Source organism: Equus quagga, chromosome 7 (genome assembly GCF_021613505.1).
Source record: "Equus quagga isolate Etosha38 chromosome 7, UCLA_HA_Equagga_1.0, whole genome shotgun sequence".
Lineage (NCBI taxonomy): Eukaryota > Metazoa > Chordata > Mammalia > Perissodactyla > Equidae > Equus > Equus quagga.
The window spans coordinates 128649102-128669890 of NC_060273.1; the positions used below are offsets into that span (position 1 = coordinate 128649102).

The 20789-nt window shown below is 36.1% G+C and overlaps 1 protein-coding gene across 1 annotated transcript in view; it reads right to left on the reverse strand.

Annotated features, from left to right (window-relative positions):
• Positions 1-1466: 1466 nt before the first annotated feature.
• The window catches only part of SCAMP1 (secretory carrier membrane protein 1), an 84652-nt gene continuing 65329 nt past the window's right edge, over positions 1467-20789 (reverse strand). Inside the window, exons 7-9 of the mRNA XM_046667308.1 lie at positions 19748-19849; positions 17003-17120; positions 1467-5342 (exon numbers count right to left, since the gene is read on the reverse strand). Of these exons, the coding sequence (XP_046523264.1) occupies positions 5178-5342; positions 17003-17120; positions 19748-19849 (385 nt within the window). The 3' untranslated portion in view covers positions 1467-5177. The remainder of the gene's footprint in view (positions 5343-17002; positions 17121-19747; positions 19850-20789) is intronic.

Below are 20789 nucleotides of genomic sequence, written 5' to 3' on the forward strand. Positions count from 1 at the left end.
GCCAAGGATGAGGAGGTTGCAAAAATCAACAATGCTGTTGTTGAGATGGCGAACAACTTCCCCTGGGTGTGGATGAGGATGACGCTGAGGGGCTCCTAGCGGTGGTTCCTAGGAACGGACTACTGAGGAGTTGTTGGAATTGGAACAGGAATGCATCGCTGAAGAAGAGGCACGAGAAAAGGAAACTGCAGGAGAAGAAAAAGAAGAACCCCCAAGAAAATTCACAGTGAAGGGTTTAGCAGACGCTTTTGCAGATCTCAACAAGCTCCTTTAAAAGTTTGAAAACATGGACCCCAACACAAATGGTTTTCATTAATAGAGAGGAATGTTCATGGGACATTATCTGTTTACAAGCAAATCTGTGATGGAAGAAAGAAACAAACCAAGCAAAGCACCATGGACATATTTCTGAAAAGAGTGACACCTCCTCAAAAAGAGCTTCAGGAGGTATTCCAGAAGAAGGCATTGTCATCATAGGAGGTGACAGCTCCATGTGTGTTACTGCCCTGAAGACCTTCCAGTGGGACATGATGTGGAGGTGGAAGTCAGTGATGTTCATGATCTTGACTCTGTGGAGGCCTAGGATAAAGCGTGTGTGTATCAGTTTTTAACAAAAAAGTTTAAAAAGTAAAAAAAAAAATTTTTAATTTAAAAATAGAAAAAAGCTTACAGAATAAGGATATAAAAAATATTTTTGTACAGCTGTACGTTTGTGTTTTAAGCTGTTATTAAAAGTCAAAAAATTTTTAAAAATTAAAAAGCTTATAAAGTAAAAAAGTTAAAGCTAAGGTTAACCTATTACTGAAGAAGAGTATTTTGTATACATTTAATGTAGCCTAAGTGCACAGTGTTCATAAAGTCCACAGTAGTGCAGTGATGGCCTAGCCTTCGCATTCACTCACCATTCACCCACTGACTCACCCAGAGCAACACACAGTCCTGCAAGCTCCCTTCACAGTAAGTGCCCTATACAGGCGTACCATTTTTTAATCTTTTATGCAATATTTTTACTGTACCTTTTCTAGGTTTAGATATGTTTAGATACACAAATACTTAGCACTGTGTTACAATTGCCTAGGGTATTCAGTACAGTAACATGCTGTCAAGGTTTACAACTTAGGAGCTAGGTGTGTAGTAGGCTATACCATCTAGGTTTGCGGTGTTCGCACAATGACGAGATCACCTAATGACGCAGTTCTCAGAACGGAGCCGCGCTGTTAAGCAATACATAACTAGATTTCTTTCTAGCTCTCTATATACTTTGATAAAGCCCTACAATCAAGTTTCAATACAGAAAGCATGGTGTTTTGTAAAATGTACCCTAAAATTCTAGTGAAAATACTTCACTTTCCATAATAATCATGGAGATACAACTCTTCAGTTTAGTAAACAAGTATTTAAACAGCTCTGCTGTTTCAAAACATATTATTCTACTCTAAATAAATTTATACTATGATACTTGAAAATAATATCAAAGTAAGGTATGTTTTTATTTTTAACGATCCTCAATTATTTTTACATTAACCACTTTTATTTCATCTCTAAAGGTCTTAATCACATGGAATCATGAAAGTCCTCTAAACATTTTCCTTTAGGAAAAGATGAAAGGAGATACAGTGAAGTGGTGTATGACAGCCATGGTAATTCTAACAGGGGAGAGTATGTGCAAAAATGTAACAAATTCTGTGTATAAACAGTCTAAACAGATTTTACCAATAAAGATATAAAATTAGATGCTAATGTCAGTGTTTCCAGAAAAAGATATAACAAAAACTGTAAAAGTATTATGCTAAAAATGAGTTACAGAAACAATTAATAAACTTAACAAAAATTCCCTCTAAAATGCAAAGCACACTTTATCTCAACATGATTTATACAAGGAGATATATCAAATGAAAATCCAAACTCATTTTTTAGATACACTCAGAAAATTGAAAATGCTGTTCCCTATTTTAATTTACACGTATTTCTCAAAATAAGATTCATCCATGAACATTATTTTAGATTATATTTTTACATCCTCTTCAGACAACCAAGTGAAAAATCCAACAATACACAAATAGGAACCTTCATCAGTATACAAAACGGCAGTAGGCGGCGAGGTCAGGAAAGAGAACACAGTTCCATCAAACCAATACAACACTAGTACAGAGGCATCCATTTTAACCCACAAGGACAAAGCTGAGCCACAAAACAGGTTTTCCATTTCGAATCTCACTAATTCTAGTCTGTGTATTTTGACCTTAAAGTGGTCAAAATATTTAATCTGAGTGAATCTCATGTTTCACTGCCTACAAAGGCCTAATGCAACAGAAAAATCGGTCATTTTATGTTGCTGAGAGTTTTTAACTAAGTCTTTTACAAGTTATTTATTTAGCACATGACAGAATTACACACAAATTACTTTTTAAAAATCAAATCTGGAATTTCTATATACATTAAACCCTCAGCACAATTTCTGCCTCTGAAGTGCTACTATAGTGTTTAAAATTAAACAAACAAACATCCAGTAAACAGCATTTTATTTTATGACACTCCGTGTTAATACAATAAATATATAAAACTTCCAAACCACTGAGAACATGCAACAGTAGAGGGACAGATGGAGGGCCTGTATTCAGAAATGACAGTTACCATGATGGCAGCGCAATATTACTCACTGACAAAATATACAGACATCCCCAGATAAATAAACCAAGTCCCAAATTACAGCTCACTGAGCAATGATTTTCCAGTGTTCAAACTTTAGTTTGAAATAAAATAGCCACAACTTAATATTGCAAACTGAAAAATGATGTGGATGCTTACAATAAGAAGACCATTTCATGACTGTGATACTGGGTAATGTTAATATTAAACACTAACAAATGCCAATCTTTTGCTGAGTGAAAATGTGACTACTTACTAATTATTGTTCAGAGAATAGAGAATATACGAATTTAAAACCCTCATACCTTATCAAACTGTAAGCATTGCCATCATTTTAATGCACATTTATGTTTTTAAAAAACAATTTTCTCTCATAAACTTGTATTAACCCAAATAACTGGATTTTAGAACATTTTCCCCAATTACAAATCACAAGGTTCTGTTGGTTGAATTAGTTTTCGCTATTTAACAATGCTACCTTTGGGGATTTCTACAGAAGAGAGAGAAGCATTCCTATTCTTGAAGGACAGTATCTCAGTATTTTTCAAAAGTCTCTATGGTATATCTTTCATTCGTAATTTAAAGAAAAACAAAAATGGACTTGAGATATAAATTAATGACAAACAAAAGTGCTCTTGTATTTTGTGGTTAATCTTTTGAATGCTTGTAAAATCCACACTCAGTACAGCAACACTGATGAAACAGATTTTCAATAAGATTATAGACTGAAAAGCCTGAACTGGCTTATTTGGTTGAGAAAGTAGGTGAAGATTATCACTGATCAGAAATATTCATAAAAACAGCTTTAAATTCACTCTAAATCCTATTTTCATCAGAATAAAAGAAATATCTTCCAAGTACATTACTTCAAAAAGTCGCAAGTAAATCAAATGTAAACATCATCTGGCTGGATCCGAGTAACCTACTATCAAGCAAAACTTCTTTCATAAACAGTGAGAACTCGCCATCCTACCCCCAGCATGAAACTCATTTTAATTCCAGATTTGGGTGAAGAATGAAAGTGATTTAACCATTTATGGCCATCTGATTTTTTTTTTGAAGATTTTCAGTCTCAAATAATATACTCCAATAGACTATCCTTACTTAAAATCAAGTGAATATATTACCATCTATTATTCTGCAATCTTAAGTTAGCTAATGACTTCCAAAACACAGTATCATGACTTTACAAAATGTCCAAGTCATTTAATCAGTATTAAAAATTGTTCGAAGTCTCAACCCAAACATACTGTAAGAATGAACTCTTGTGCTGCACAGTAACAATTTTAATGTGATTATATTCATAATTAATGTATTCAACTGTCTTTGTATTTTCTTGGTTGGTACAAGTTAAATGTCTTATTTTTTCTAGTGCTGAAAAATTTTAACGTATTCAGTCTGTCTTGAAAATTGAAAGACAGAGGTGCATTAGGGATTCAAGTATATGTAAAATGCCAGGGTCTTTTATTTTTAATGCCACTAGAGATGAGAGGGTCAAAGAAAAATCCCTTAAATACTGTATATTCTTTCCAGACAAGGAGTTAGGCTAGACTTTAATACCCCTGTTAAAAATTACACACACACACACACACACACACACACTCCAAAAGAGCTGCCAAACACAATCTCCGTTCAATTAAAAAGAGTAGCCACAAGAATATACCAAAGTTTCCATATGGTAATATTTTACTATGATATGAATACTTAAAATTTAAAAAAAAAGGTATTATCACTACACTCTATTCCATCGATTATCTACCTTTTCTTTTGGATAATGCACTGCATATTATATTATATTCTCACATCGCACCCCAATACACTTTTATTTAAAAGAAACTATTACAGAAAATCATTTCTATGATCCTATAAACATCCCCAATCCTACAACCATAAGCAGTGCAGAACCCAAAATTCTAATTCTTTTAAGAAATGTAGTGCCCATGCAAGGTCAGAGATTGATATCAAAATATCAACTACTCTAAAAAAAGAAATAAAAAGGTAAAATTTACATTATCTACTAGGAAATGCACACAGGCTCTTCACTGTGACTGAAACTGCTAAAAAGCAAGCCAATTAAAAACCCCTAAGTCTCTGATGGCCTATTGCTTTCAGTATAAATAGGGAAAAAGGAAGGAAGCATTGCTTACTGCTCCGATGTGTGATCCTTAAATCTAAGGTTCTTGAAGGAATGACTGCCGCTAGCACTAAATGCATTTTGAATCATAAGTACTATCTTAATGTCAGTGTGTCACCACTGAAATAATTCACTGAACATTCATCCCCCAAAAAATATGGAGAATATTTATTTAGCATGTAATATCTTTTTCTGCAAGGGGCTCGGAAATATTAAGAAACTGTTAGATAAATAATAAGACAAAGAAGTTTTTCTGGTTTTAGCCCATGCACAAGTGAATAGGAAAGATACATGCTGTGTGTACTGTGTATCTTGAACATAAAAATATTTATAGAATACAGTAACTGGAGAAAAAAGTACAGTCAAAGGTAACGGTGTATTGTTTCAAGATGCTCTAGATTTGGTTACCCTTGAAAGCATTCTGAGCTGCACTAGTTGCTGCAGAGGAAGCTGCATTTGCAGCTGCGGTCTGGACGGTTTTGTTGGACATCACACCTGTTGCAAACTCTTGTTGGGCCTTCTCAAAACTAGCACCTGTTGTGCGATATAGTCCATGTACCTACAGAGAACAAAAGGGTGAGAGAAGGTAAATGGTAATCTACACATTCATTTTCAGCAGCTCTTCAATTAATCTCCACATTACTCAGAAATAAAAGGACCAGAAGATCAAGAACACCGGCATACAATATTGTATTTAAATATTTTCTTAACACAGGTTTTTCCTTTTTATGCCCAATGAAGAAGAGACAATTACGCCTATGCCAAAAATAATTTAAAGAACTTCTTAATCAAATGCAAAAAGCTATGTTTTCTGCTGTACCTAGCTAATTAAGATATTACAGCATTACAATGGTTTAAACGTAACAAGAGATATTCTGACTTTAATACATTAATTTACTACCCTAGACAATTCAAAGAGAATTATACCTTATCTATTTATATACTGGCTACATATACACCACTGACTCTTATTTTAATCAAATGGTATCATTCGATCATTTAATGTACCAAGTACTATTTGTCCTTAAAGATACTTCTGCTGTCCATTCTATATACCATTTAACTTTCTGTGTATGGTCAAATCCTAAAGGATTTACAAAACTCTTCTGGGAACTGTCTGTCCATAATGATTCATCACCCAAATCTTGGGATCTATCTTGATAAGTAGGGTTCAAAAATACTCTATCAGCATATGTTTTAAGATGCATAAACTATGAAGTGCATGAATATGTAAATCAGCCACTCAATTTAATACAAATGTGAGGAATGAAACAATAACAAGGCAAATTAGCACAAATATGTACTTATTATACGCCTACAAAGTTGGGGGGCCGAGGGAGGAGACAGAAAAGTGAACCTGTGATTACACTGCATTGTGATTAGGTCTACATTAGAGGCCTGACTGGAAAGCAATGAGAGCCAGATTGGAGGATGGGGGCACTGCACCCAAGTCAGTCCTCCTCCCAAACCTGGAGAGGAACCGGTAACCGTGGCGTGAATGTGGAGAGAGGAATAGGAGAATGAGTCAAAGACTTTCAAGTTAAGCTTGGATACTGGGAAGCTGTTTCAAGAAGAGAGAAAATAGAGAGGATAGGTTGGTTTAGGGGGAAAGGAGATGCTGAGTTAAGTTCTAAACGTTCATATATCCCACAAATGTTTACTGAAACCTACTCTAGGCCTGCCACAGCACGGAGTGAAGATTTGGTTTGGAGCACAAGAGAGGAATGGGCTGGAGACACGGACTTAGAAACCAGTGGCACATAAATGATCGCTGCAACTCTGACATAAGTGAAGCTGTCCATGGAGAACACAAAGTAAAAACAGAGTCCAGTACTGAAGCCTGTTAAGACACCACCATTTAAGACATACCCACAACAAGAAGGAAAGATGAGGAGAGGGATGAGAAAAACCAGGGACCTTTTCCCAGATGCCAAGGGATAAGGAAGCATGTTAAGGAATGAAGAAGTGTCAGGATAAAAGATAAAAATACCCAGACAGCCCCAAGTTCTTCTGATATAGTGGTGTAAGCAAATGCCTTATTACCGTGGACTGCAGTGTAAAAGGGTCAGAGAGAAAAAGAGAGCACTGACAAGTACATATAACAGTAAACCCTAAAATCTTTTCTTCTAGTACCATAGCACTATCATAAGTATAGTAGTTATTTTTATTCTCTTTTCAAAACAAAGTTTTCTATGGAAAATTAAATATACAGATAAATTACTACTTCTACGTTCAAGAAATCCATCTCACAATGAGTAGGACATACGATTAGATCCTAGAAAACGAAACGTACTACAGAAATCTAATATTACCAGAGCCAGTCACAGGGCACTGTAATTACACGCTCACTTGTCTTCCCTTCCCCTTCCCCCCACAAGTTTTACGGGCATGTAATAAATAAACATTTGTTCTAATTTGCTTTGTTTTCTTTTCAAATTTGTATTACATTGAGTGGCTGATGTTGTGTATTCATGGGCTTCATAGTTTAATCACTTAAAATGTAATTCATAGCCCCAAAGAGCAGAGAGGCAAAATAAAGGTAGCAACAGCACACATTTCTCAACAGTCTGTATCTACACAGACCCAGAGAGCCACCTAGAGGGAGAAGACTACACATGTACTCGGTGCACAAGGCTCAAACACGACATCCATGATCTCCATGGGAAAGGGTGACTCTTTCAGCACCCCAGCAAGACAACAGGCTAATTACAAGAGCAACATCTCAAAAAGCTTATCGTTTCCCTGCTATGTTTCAGAGTGTTATCTATTGATGACTTGTATTCCTTATGAAATCAAGGACAAAGTTATAAGACAAAATAGTGTAATTAAAAAAAACCTAAACAGGGACAGGCCCCATGGCATAGGGGTTAAAGTTGCATGCTCCACTTCGGCGGCCTGGGATTTGTGGGTTTAGATCCCTGGCGCAGACCTAGCACATCAAGCCATGCTGTGGCAGCATCCCACATACAAAATAGAGGAGGATTGGCATAGATGTTAGCTCAGCAACAATCTTCCTCAAGTAAAAAGAGGAAGATTTGCAACAGATGTTAGCTCAGGGCCAATCTTCCTCACCCAAATAAATAAATAAATAAAATTTTTTAAAAAAACCTAAACAACTTAAATACTTGCTATCTCTTCTACTTATGAGAATTGCATTAACCTAAATATTTAGTTCCAGCATTATCAAAGAAAGGACACTAGATTTGGTATCTACTGATTCCACGACTTTCTGGCTGGCTGTGCATCACTCAAAATCTGAAGTTTACTTCCCATAAAACAAGAGTATCTGTTGCCCTGTTTCTCAGAGTTTTCCTAAGGATAAAATGAGAATTATGTAAATGTGTTACACTAATAAAAATTTAATTAAAAATATCTGAAGAAGTATCACAGCCAAGATGTGTCAAGCAACTGGAATGTCAAGTAACTGCAGAAGAAAATCCTGCTTCCTTAATCTTAGTGTACACTGTGGTGGTGCATGACACAAAGAAACTGTACACTACGGAAAGTAAAGAACCACGGTACTTCACACAAAACAATCCAAACATATGTTTCCAAGAAAGCTGACAGAATACCATTTCAAGAAATCATGATTTTATTAATATAACATCCCTGTTATACCAAAATTACTTTAACTTTTTTAAAAGCTAGGAAAACACAAACAAATGAGGTGGCGCTTTTTATTCTTGTTTTGAGTTTTTAAGAAACATATGGATTTCTAGGCCTAATTTTTTCAATTAAACACTTCCTAGAAACCCTCCTGCCCACAGATCTAGGTCAGATGCCCCTACTGTAACCTCTTGAATTACCAGTCTAGATTCACCCTATTGAAACCCCACTCATCCTTCAAGGCCTATCTCAAACACTGCTGTCCTCTTTCTGCCTGGGCGAGCTGAGCCTCTTCCTGTTGTGAGCAACTCCAATACTCTGCACATCTTTTAAGGATGTTTATCGTGCTGCTGCTTTTGTAGGGTTTACCTGCATGTCTTATACCCTAGACACATTTAGTTCCTTGAGGGGAAGAGCTTATTTCCACTCATTGTTATACCCCTAAAAGACAACAACTTGCGGTAGAAGCCACTGAATAATTATCTGTTTCTTTATCTGCTAGGGATTAAAATATGGCCCCAAATTATCCTTATTACTAAAAAAAACAGTTACCAAATAAGTGCAATACTGCTCTAGCAGACTGTAGCTGTGTTACAAAGTAAAATGCTTAGTTTGCAATTGCCTCAGAGTTTAATTTAAAAATGAACATGTTACTCAATGAACTAACAGAAAAAGAACTCAAGAACTCAATCCCATTCACAATCGCAACGAAAAGAATAAAATACCTTGGGATAAACTTAACCAAGGAAGTGAAGGATCTATACAATGAAAACTACAAGACTTTCTTGAAAGAAATTGACGATGACATAAAGAGATGGAAAGACATTCCTTGCACATGGATTGGAAGAATAAACATAGTCAAAATGTCCATACTACCTAAAGCAATATACAGATTCAATGCTATCCCAATCAGAATCCCAAGAACATTCTTCACAGAAATTGAACAAACAATCCTAAAATTCATATGGGGCAACAAAAGACCGCGAATTGCTAAAGCAATCCTGAGCAAGAAAAACAAAGCCGGCGGAATCACAATCCCCGATTTCAAAACATACTACAAAGCTACAGTGATCAAAACAGCATGGTACTGGTACAAAAACAGTTCCACAGATCAATGGAACAGAATTGAAAGCCCAGAGATAAAACCACACATCTATGGACAGCTAATCTTCGACAAAGGAGCAGAGGGCCTACAATGGAGAAAAGAAAGTCTCTTCAACAAATGGTGCTGGGAAAACTGGACAGCCACATGCAAAAGATTGAAAATTGACCAGTCTTTTTCACCACACACCAAAAGAAACTCAAAATGGATCAAAGACCTAAAGATTAGGCCTGAGACAATAAGTCTTTTGGAAGAGAATATAGGCAGTACGCTCTTTGACATCAGTTTCAAAAGAATCTTTTCGGACACTGTAACTCCTCAGTTGAGGGAAACAATAGAAAGAATAAACAAATGGGACTTCATCAGACTAAAGAGCTTCTTCAAGGCAAGGGAAAACAGGATTGAAACAAAAAAACAGCTCACTAATTGGGAAAAAATATTCACAAGCCACTTATCCGACAAAGGGTTAATCTCCATAATATACAAAGAACTCACACTGCTTAACAACAAAAAAACAAACAACCCGATCAAAAAATGGGCAGAGGACATGAACAGACATTTCTCAAAAGAAGATATGAATATGGCCAATAGACACATGAAAAGATGTTCATCATCGCTAATCATCAGGGAAATGCAAATCAAAACTACACTAAGATATCACCTTACACCCGTTAGATTGGCAAAAACATCCAAAACCAAGAGTGACAAATGTTGGAGAGGTTGTGGAGAAAAAGGAACCCTCATACACTGTTGGTGGGAATGCAAACCGGTACAACCACTATGGAAAACAGTATGGAGATTTCTCAAAAAGTTAAAAATAGAAATACCCTATGACCCAGCCATCCCATTACTGGGTATCTATCCTAAGAACCTGATATCAGAAATCTCAAGAGTCCGTTGCACCCCTATGTTCATCGCAGCATTATTTACAATAGCCAAGACGTGGAACCAGCCTACATGCCCAGAAACTGATGATTGGATAAAGAAGATGTGGTATATATACACAATGGAATACTACTCAGCCATAAAAAAAGACAAAATTGGCCCATTCACAACAACGTGGATGGACCTCGAGGGTATTATGTTAAGCAAAATAAGCCAGTCAGAGAAAGATGAACTCTATATGACTCCACTCATAGGTGGAATTTAGTATATTGATATGGAGATCTGATCGGTGGTTACCAGGGAAAAGGGGGGGTGAGGGGAGGGCACAGAGGGGGAAGTGGTGTACCCACAACATGACTAACAAAAATGTACAACTGAAATCTCACAAGGTTGTAATCTATCATAACATTAATAAAAAAAAAAAAAATGAACATGTTACTACTTTATACCTACTAGGATGGCTATAATCAGAAAAAATGGAAAATAACAAGTATTGGCAAGGATGTGGAGAAACCAGAACCTCTGTACGTTGCTGGCAGAAATGTAAAAGAGTGCAGCCACTGTGTAAAATAGTTTGGTGGTTCCTCAAAAAGTTAAACATAGAATTACCATACGACCACCAAGCATTTCTACTACTAGGTAAATACCCAAAAGAGTTGAAAGCAGAGACTCAAATAGATCCTTGTACACTAATATTCATAGCAGCATTTTTCACAACCACCCATGTCCATCAACGGATTAATAAACACAATGTAGTATATAAAGTGGAATGTTAGTCATAAAAAAGAATGAAATTCTGACACATGCTACAACATAGATGAACCTTGAAAATTTATGCTAAATGAAATACACCAGACACAAAAAGAAAATATTGTATGATCCCACTTATATGAAATATCTAGCACAGGCAAATTCCTTGAGACAGAAAGTAGATTAGAGATTACCAGGGGCTGGGGGTAGGCGGAAATGGAGAATTATTGCTTAATGACTGCAGAGTTTCTGTTTGGGGTGATGAAAAAGTTTTGGAAATATCTCCATGACATATAAAGAACCCACACAATTCAACAACAAAAAATCAAACAACCTGATCAAAAAATGGGCAGGGGATGTGAACAGACTTTTCTCCAAAGAAGATATACGGATGGCCAATAGGCCCATGAAAAGATGCCCATTATCACTGATCATCAGGGAAATGCAAATCAAAACTACACTAAGATATCACCTTACACCCGTTAGAATGGCTAAAATAACCAAGACAAAAAATAACAAACGTTGGAGAGGCTGTGGAGAAAAAGGAACCCTCATAGACTGCTGGTGGAAATGCAAACTGGTGCAGCCACTATGGAAAACAGTATGGAGATTTCTCAAAAAATTAAAAATAGAAATACCATATGACCCAGCCATCCCATTACTGGGTATCTATCCAAAGAACTTGAAATCAGCAATTCACAGAGACCCATGCACCCCATGTTCATTACAGCATTACTCACAATAGCCAAGATGTGGAAGAAACCTAAGTGTCCATTGACTGATGACTGCATAAAGAAGATACGGTGTATATATATACAATGGAATACTACTCAGCCATAAAAAAGGATAAAATCATCCCATTCACAACAACATGGATGGACCTTGAGGGTATTATGCTAAGCAAAATAAGCCAGATAGAGAAAGACAATCTCTGTATGACTCCACTCATATGTGGAATATAAACAAACACGTGGATAAAGAGAACAGATTAGTGGTTACCAGGAGAAAGGGGAGGGTAGGGGTGGGCACAAAGGGTGAAGTGATACACCTATAATATGACTGACAAATAATAATGTACAACTGAAATTTCACAAGGCTGTAAACCATCTTAACCTCAATAAAAAATAAAATAGAAAAAAAAGTTCTGGAAATAGACTGTGGTAATGGTTATGCAACATTGTGAATGTAATTAATGCCACTGAATTGAACACTTAAAAATGATTAACATGGCAAATTTTGTTATATATATTTTGCCACAATTTTTAAAAATTAATAATGTAATATACCAAAAGCCAATGAATTGTAAACTTTAAATGGGTAAATTGCATGATATGTGAATTATACCTCAATAAAGCTGTTAAAATACACATATAAAGATGATTTAGATGAAAATATAATATGTACAACATTACAATACTAGCAGAACTACCAAATTTGAAGATGCCTAAGTAAAGATAATTCATAATAATTTGGTTATATTAACCTAGATTTGAGATTTATTAAGTAACTAGCGTTGTACTTAGAGAAAAGGATAACAAAATAAAAATTTGGGGCAATCCAAAAAAGAAAATGAACAGACTTAGGACGCCAACTGAGGACAGGAGTGGAACTGCCCACAGAGTGCCCATTCTTCTAGGGACTCCAAAGTGTCACTGCATCGGCCCTGTGTCCCCTGGAGGAACACAGCAAGCACATGGGCCAGCATTTCAAGAGGCAATGAATCAGCTGAAACTGGTTCCTAATCAGCAAAGGCTACAGCCGATGGATGATGGACGATGCGGGGGGAGGGGAACTAACGGGAGAAGCAGCATGCCTGTTTGTGACTACAGAAAAACAGTACAGTACAATCATCAGCATGCTGTCCTAGACCCAAAATAAAGCAAAAAAATAAACAAAGGAGTGAATGATAATAATGCTTTCAAAGAAATGGAAAACCACTTTTAATCTAAGAAGACTATCACTTTATATATAACAGGATATCTTCACAAAGCATTTATTGTAAAACAATTTCAAAAACGAGATGTCATTATTCTGGATCATGTATCCGAATTCTATACTCTCCCACAAAAGAGTATTTGCAGAATAGATATTAGGGAAACTTGTTTTTTAATAAAGTGAAATCATTTTTTCTAAAATTATTTTGAAATATAAAAAGCAGTATTAGTAATTATTTTATTAACATCAACTCAACACCTATGAACAATTTTTAAAATTTTATGAAAAAAAGAATCATTAGGAACTAGATCCCAAAAGGAATATGAATTATGTATTATCTATTTCCCTCTTCCATACTAAGTTATTCTAGCTCTTATACCAATTAAAAGAAGGGGGAAACTGTGGATTCCACTGATATACAGTCTCCTGTGACTCATTCATTTATTGTATTTGATCCATTTATAATACTTCCCTCTTAGCCCAAAACTATTATTCAATTCTTTCTAATAGTTTACTATAGAAAGAAGACCTTTTTTAAAAAAAATGCCACTTAGAAATCATCTAAGAGAAAATTTTAAAAATCTACCTGTGGGTAGACATCCCACATATAAAGTAGAGGAAGATGGGCACGGATGTTAGCTCAGGGCCAGTCTTCCTCAGCAAAAAGAGGAGGATTGGCAGAAGTTAGCTCAGGGCTAATCTTCCTCAAAAAAAAATCTATCTGTGAAAGGTAAGGATTGAACTATTCCCATATCTATGAAGGAGTACAAAAGACAGATATTTTTTCATTTCAATTATTTTAAATTTGGATCATAAGATGGCACTATGGGGGAAACAGAGATATCACAGTGCTCATACGGGGTACATTACACACCAATGATTACCTGCTGCAACTATGCCAGACTTCAGAATGCCAACAACATTCTCAAAAGTGTATTCATTGTAATGAAATAAATGCATGCCACAGAGCACTTTTAGCTGAGGCTGGAGACACAAAATAACCTAATAAAACATAATTCTAGAGCCAAAATAGTGTGCACAGATTTTTTAGAGGGCACTAACTGTTTATGAAGAGCCTGACCCCTAGCGGTTATAAACCATGGCTACAGACCCACAAAGATTTTTTTTTTTTAAACAGCCAGTTTTGAGAAAGTGTGGAAAAGAAAAAAGAAAAGTCAGGTGTTTTTATTGGATCTTAATTTCTATCAAAGAGAAATCCTTGCCATTACAAATATGAAATCTGAGTCAAATTATATTTTAGCTTATAGTATCCCCATTTATTTCTACTTCATGAAATCATAGAGAAAATCAGCTCATCTAAATTCCTGATCTCATAGATAAAGAAGAAGAGATTCAGAGAAGTTTAGGGACGTCTAAGGCACCGAAAGGCGTGAACACCTATAAAAAGAGGTAATTGGAACTTCTTCATGAGGTAAAAAAAAAAAAAAAAAAGGTCAACCAAAACAGCAGAGTATGCTGCACAATTCCCCTATCGCTGCTTTTATGTGGGAAGCAGTGATACTTCTTTGGAATGCCTGCATACATGAGCACGGCTCTAAAACTTCCCTTCATGGTTGGATCCTGCAGAAGTGTGAACCTGGGGAAGAAGCTGGCAGGTCCAAGACATGAGAGCTGCACACGGCGGTCAGTCACCAGCAGCTGCGGAACAGACCCGGCCTCCACACTCCAACCACTAATCACCTGAGCCACAGCCTCCCCCGTCCCACTGCTGGTTAAAATTCCCTCCACATTGTTCCCTCATGAGATCCTTAAATGGCGAGAGGGTTCTACCCCAGGCCCTCTTCGCACTCCACATCCACTTTCCAGGCTTCATTTACATCAAGTGGATACTTCCTAAGTCTAGAAATCCAGCCTAAAGCTCTTTCCTTTGCTCCCAACTTATACATCTGAAAGCCTACCAAGTGCCCACCAGCATTTTGAACTCTCCACATTGAAAGCTGAAAACATCTTGATGCGCAAATCTGCTCTTCTTCCTGTACTCTCTTCCTGAATGATCCACCATCTAAAAGCCTGGGTGTCATCCTTGAGTCTTGCCTCATCCCCCAATTCCAGGCTCCAGTCTAATCAATCGCTACCTGCTCATCTTACCTTGACTACAGCTACTGCAGACTGCCACTTCCTTAGTTCAGGCCACCACCTAGCTTCTCTCCCCATCTTAATCTCTCCAAGTACCACATCTCTGCCCCACAAATCCCAAATCTATTAAGAACAGTCTTTCTAACCTCAAATCAAATCAATTACTCTCCCCTTTAAACCTCTTCTATGGCTCGCCACGACTCTTCGGAGAAGATCTAGACTTCTTCAACAAGATTTCCTAGTTTACAAGACCCGGCAGGATACAACTACATTTGTGTGTTTGGCCTCCTCTTTCCCTGTCCTCCCCACCACCAACAGGCCACATTTCTCCCTGTCTGACTCATGCACGAAATTTATTTCCCATCCATTCTGAGTTACTTTTAATTCCCTGAATACGCCATGCTATTTTCTGCAATTAGATATGAATGTGGTTTCCCTGATATCTGGTATTTATCCACTCCTTTCCCCCTCATTCCTTTACTTAGATAACTCCTGTTCATCATGATATCTCAGCCAAGAAAATACTTAAAAAGACCTCACTACTTACAAAGATCTCCAAAACATGGTTAGGTGTCCCTCCTGTGTGCTTCCTATATTTGGTCCTACAATGGCCACTAAATTACTGGATTGTGGTACCCATTCATTTGTTTCTCTCCAACACCAAAATGTGAGCTCCTTGAGCTCATACGTAGTGCAGTACCTGGCACATAACACATGCTCATAAATGGTGTTTAACAAATGAATGGAACCTGCAACATACCACAACATCCTCTACTATATCCTACATTTATTAAATGTCTAGTTTTATAAAGCACCCCCAATAATACATCTGGAATAATAAAAGAATTGTTTAAAGAGATGTTGTAATGGTCCAGCCACGCTGGGGTGGCGTCCCACATGCCACACCTAGAGGGACCCACAAGTGAAAGATACACAACTATGTACCAGGGGGCTTTGGGAGAAAAAGGAAAAAATAAAATACTTTTTTTTTTAAAAAAAGGGCAAATGTACAAGTAAAATATTTCAAGAGTGCAAAGTGTTCTTAAATATAGGTACAATTATTTCTATGCATTCATTGTACATATTCTCGTTAGTCAACAGTAAAAAAAAGTTAAAAAAAATGTCATAAGAACTTATTTTCTTTAAAGTGAGACCCACCAAAAAGCCTTTATCATTTTAAAACATAGGTGTCATTCCCAGGGTTTCTATATCACGTTTGAACACATGTAGAATACCAAAAATGTATGTCCAAGACACAATAAAACTTTATCTAAACAAATAAAACATTGATTTGTCTCCTCTCCTATGTAACGATTTTTCCTAAGGCTGTGACAACAGCCCTGGGAATTCCACAGGAAGAAGAACAGCTCAGATAACTGAGCAGTCACTGGAACAAAATTCCTATCATAAGCCAGCCTGAACTTGTCATCAGCTCACTTCATACTCTTAGGTGAATAATTTCATGTCTTTAAGTTTTAAATACAAATAAAATGCTCATACCACAAAATAGTTTTACTTCTATTTATTAGTCAGGTTAATATGCTTCATATTCAAAAAAAAGAAATCAGAATATATTTTTAAAAATCAAAATTTAAAAAATGAGGTTGACTCTTCAATTCATGAAAGAAGCCTTCAATTAATATGATTTCAAAATATTTCCTTTTTGCAGGAAGTTAAAAATGTGATGCAATTTTCTAAAATACATCTATGCATAACTTTTAAGTGTATTGCACAAGAACAACAATAAAAATGGCTGAGGCTACACTGAATTAAAAACAAAATGGGAAATGAGAACTAAACATCAGGTTCACTGTAAAAATCTACAGACATAAAAGTTCACTTACCTTTTTAAACATAACTAGTGAGATGACTGCTGATGCCGTGAAAAGTGCTGCTATGATTATCATCATGATTCCAATAGGAATACTTTGGTTGAGACCAGTAAGGGATGAAATCCAACCACTATGCAGTGATAAAAAGAAAAATGTAATTAGGTGAAGAAGTCACTAACATTTAAGCAAATAAGTCAAGAACATTTTTAAAAAATCACATAACTAACACATATTCAGCACTTATGAGGCAGGCAATATTCAAGTTCTTTATATGTATTAACTCATTTAATTCTTACAATTCCATAACACAGATGTTTTTAGGCTTCCTTTTTACAGACAAGGAACTGAATCACAGAGATATTAAGCAACTTGCCCAAGGTCACGCAGCTAATAAATAGCACAGCGTGAATTCAAACCCAAACACCAAACTCCAGAGCCTTAAGTGTGTACCACAAGATGCTATATTTTTTAAGCCTATGAGTTCATTATTACTTTTTTTAAAAAGTTCATTTTAAGTTCTGCAAGAAAATATTTGCAAACCATATATCCAAGAAAGGGTTAGTTAGTATCCAGAATATATAAAGAACTTTCAAAGCTCAACAGTAAAAAAAAAAAAAAAAAAAAAAATTCAATCAGAAAATGGGCGAAAGACATGAAGAGACATTTCACCGAGAGGATATAAAGATAGCAAATAAGCACATGAAAAGATGTTCAACATCATGAGTCATTAGGGAAAGAAAGTAAAACAACGAGATATCGCTACGCACCTATCAGAATGGCTAAAACAAAAAATAGTGACACCACCAAATGCTGTGCGGATGTGGAGGCTCACTCACTCGCACACTGTTGGTAGGAATGTAAAATGGTACAGCCATTCTGGAAAACAGCCTGTCAGCATCTTAAAAACACTAAACATGCAACTTCCATATGCGTCAACAATTACACCCTTGGGTATTCACCACAGAGAAATGAAAACTCATGTTCACACAAAAACCTGTTCGCAAATGTTCATAGTGGCTTTATTTATAAGAGCCCAAAACTAGAAACAATCTGGAGTTCTTCAACTAGTGAACGGTTAAACAAACTGTGGTACCTCCATGCCGTAGAAGACTACTCAGGAATAAAAAGGAATGAACTACTGATAAACACAACAACCTGGATGCATCTCCACAGAATTATGCTGGGTGAGAAAAGTCAAAGGTTACATACTCTTAGATTCCATTTTTATAGAATTCTTAAAATGACAAAATAACAGAAATGACAAACAGATTAGTGATTGCTCAGGTTAAGGACAGAGATGGGGCAGGAGGGAAGTCAATGTAGCTATAAAAGGGCAACATGAGGGACCGTTTGGTGATGGAAATGTCCTTTACCTTGACTATCTCAATGTCAAGATCCTGGTTTTGATAGTATACGATAGTCTTGCAAGACGTTACCATTGGGGAACACTGGGTAAAGGGTACCTAGGATCTCTCTGCATTATTTCTTATAACTGTATGTGAATCTACAATTATCTCAAAATAAACAGTTTAATTTTTAAAAATCTGAATTACACGGGGTCTATCTTAACACAAGTCATCCTGTATACACCCTCACTAGCAGATTCCTGTGCTAGTCACTACACACGCTATGCTCAATTTTAATATTTTTTCTCAAAAATACTTCTCTAAAAAAGCAAAAGAAATTACTTCAATTTCATAAGAACAAAAAATTTGTGCTGTTAACATAAGCAGTGTATTTTTTTAAACATTTAAAACATTTCCTTTCCCTCAAATGCCAAAGACTAAACACTATTTAAAATGATAACGAATGCTACTTCTTCCTAGAACTGATTTAAAATGTGTATGTAAATTCTCTGCATGAACATGAGGAGCTCTGCAAAGCCCACAGTTGTCCGATTACCAGTCACTACTCTGATTCAGTAGTAGCATATGAAATTGAAGTCCTTAACACACTCTGGTTACATGCTCATTTTAGTTTATGTACAGAACGCAGCAGAGTTGCCTTGTACATGATTTTAGCTCACAGGAATTGAACAGTATGCTGTGCAGTCATAAGAGAAAAAAGCGAGGGAGGGATAATTTTAGAGATGTGTACTCTTCCACCCACTGTTCCATTCAAGGCATGTTTGCTCCAGAGTGTATGAGGACAGAGAGAAATCTGCTATTACCTCCTAGCCTGGGTCCAAACAGTCTCAGTTTCTTAGGGTTCCCCAGTGAGCGAGCATTTTGCCATGCTGAGAATGACTCTATTGTTTAACGATACACGTATGTATGTATATGCAGTGGTTCCAATTCTCAAAGACGTGTGTCCATGTGTGTATGTGTGGTGTATATGAAAATATATGTTTGTATACCTAAAATAGTACTTTACACATAATAGGTACCCTTTCCCTTAAAATTCTTGAATTTCTTTCTTTTCTCTCCCTTTTGCAATCCTTGGCCCTCCTGTCTATCTGATCACTCCTGAGTTTCCTTTTTACTGTTCCTCTTAGTGCCCATTATACATAGATATTTTATTTAAACTAGATATTATAGGCTGTTTTTAAAAATAGGACCATAGTTTTCAAATAGAATGGTTTGCCTAAAAGTTATGCCTTAGAAAGTTTTTAAATGGAAATTTTTTACTATTTTTACTTTTGCTTGTTTATTTTTGCTAGTTTGGCTTTTCTATGTTAACTATTTTTAGGAAGCCAAAATTATATGAAGATACTAGATGAACAGATTAAAACTAGAGGAACTGAAGTAAATGACCTACCAGTTGCCCCAGTTGTGAAATCCCGCAGCCTGGAGCACATGCACAGCAAACTGACAAATATAGACGAAGAAGAACACAAAGAATCTGAAAGAACTGTCGCTCCTTTTAAAAAAAAAAGGGGGGGGGAGGGAGGAGAGAAAGGAAAAATGTTATTTTTTCTCAATACTTTTACATCACATGTAGATTGACAAACACTAAAAAATAAAAATATTTTTAAATATACAAGTGGCAACTCCCTGAGGCTTGAAATTAAAATAACACCATAACATATGTGAACTCTTTATCCCAATACTAGATGATAATATTATTATTCCAACTTCATTCTGTCCTTTCAATTTCCAACTACACCACAAAACATTGACAAAAAATTTTGTTTTCCTTTTTTATTAAATAGCTTCACTGAATAACTAACATGCAATAAACTGCAAATATTTAAAACAGACAATTCTATAAGGTCTGACATACATATATATCCGTAAACCTTCTCCAATCAAAATCGTGAAATATCCCGTTTCCCTGTGTACCCGGATACTCCTCCCTCCCCACCCCATCACTGCTTTCTCTCACTAGAGTTTTCACACTTTCGAGTTTTATGTAAATAGGATCATACAGTATATACTTTTTTGTTATCTGCCTTCTTGCACTCAGCACAATTATTTTGCGATTCACTCATGTTGTTGCATATATCAAAACTTCATTGCTCTTATTGCTGAGTAGCACTCCACTGCATACTACAGTTTATTCATTTGCCTGTTGATAGACATTCAGGTTGTTCCCAGTTTTTTTACCATTACAAATAAAGCTGCTATGAACATTCAGATATAAGACTTGTATGAACACATATTTCCTTTTCTCTTGGCTAACTACCTAGAACTGAAATGGCTAGAACACATGACAGGTATATGTTTAACTTTTTAAGAAACTGCCAAACTGCTCTCCAAAGGGGTTATTTCATTTCATGTTCCCACTGGTGGTGTATGAGCATTCCAGTTCCTCCACATCTCACTAACACTTGGTATGGTCAATCCTTCAAATTTTAGCC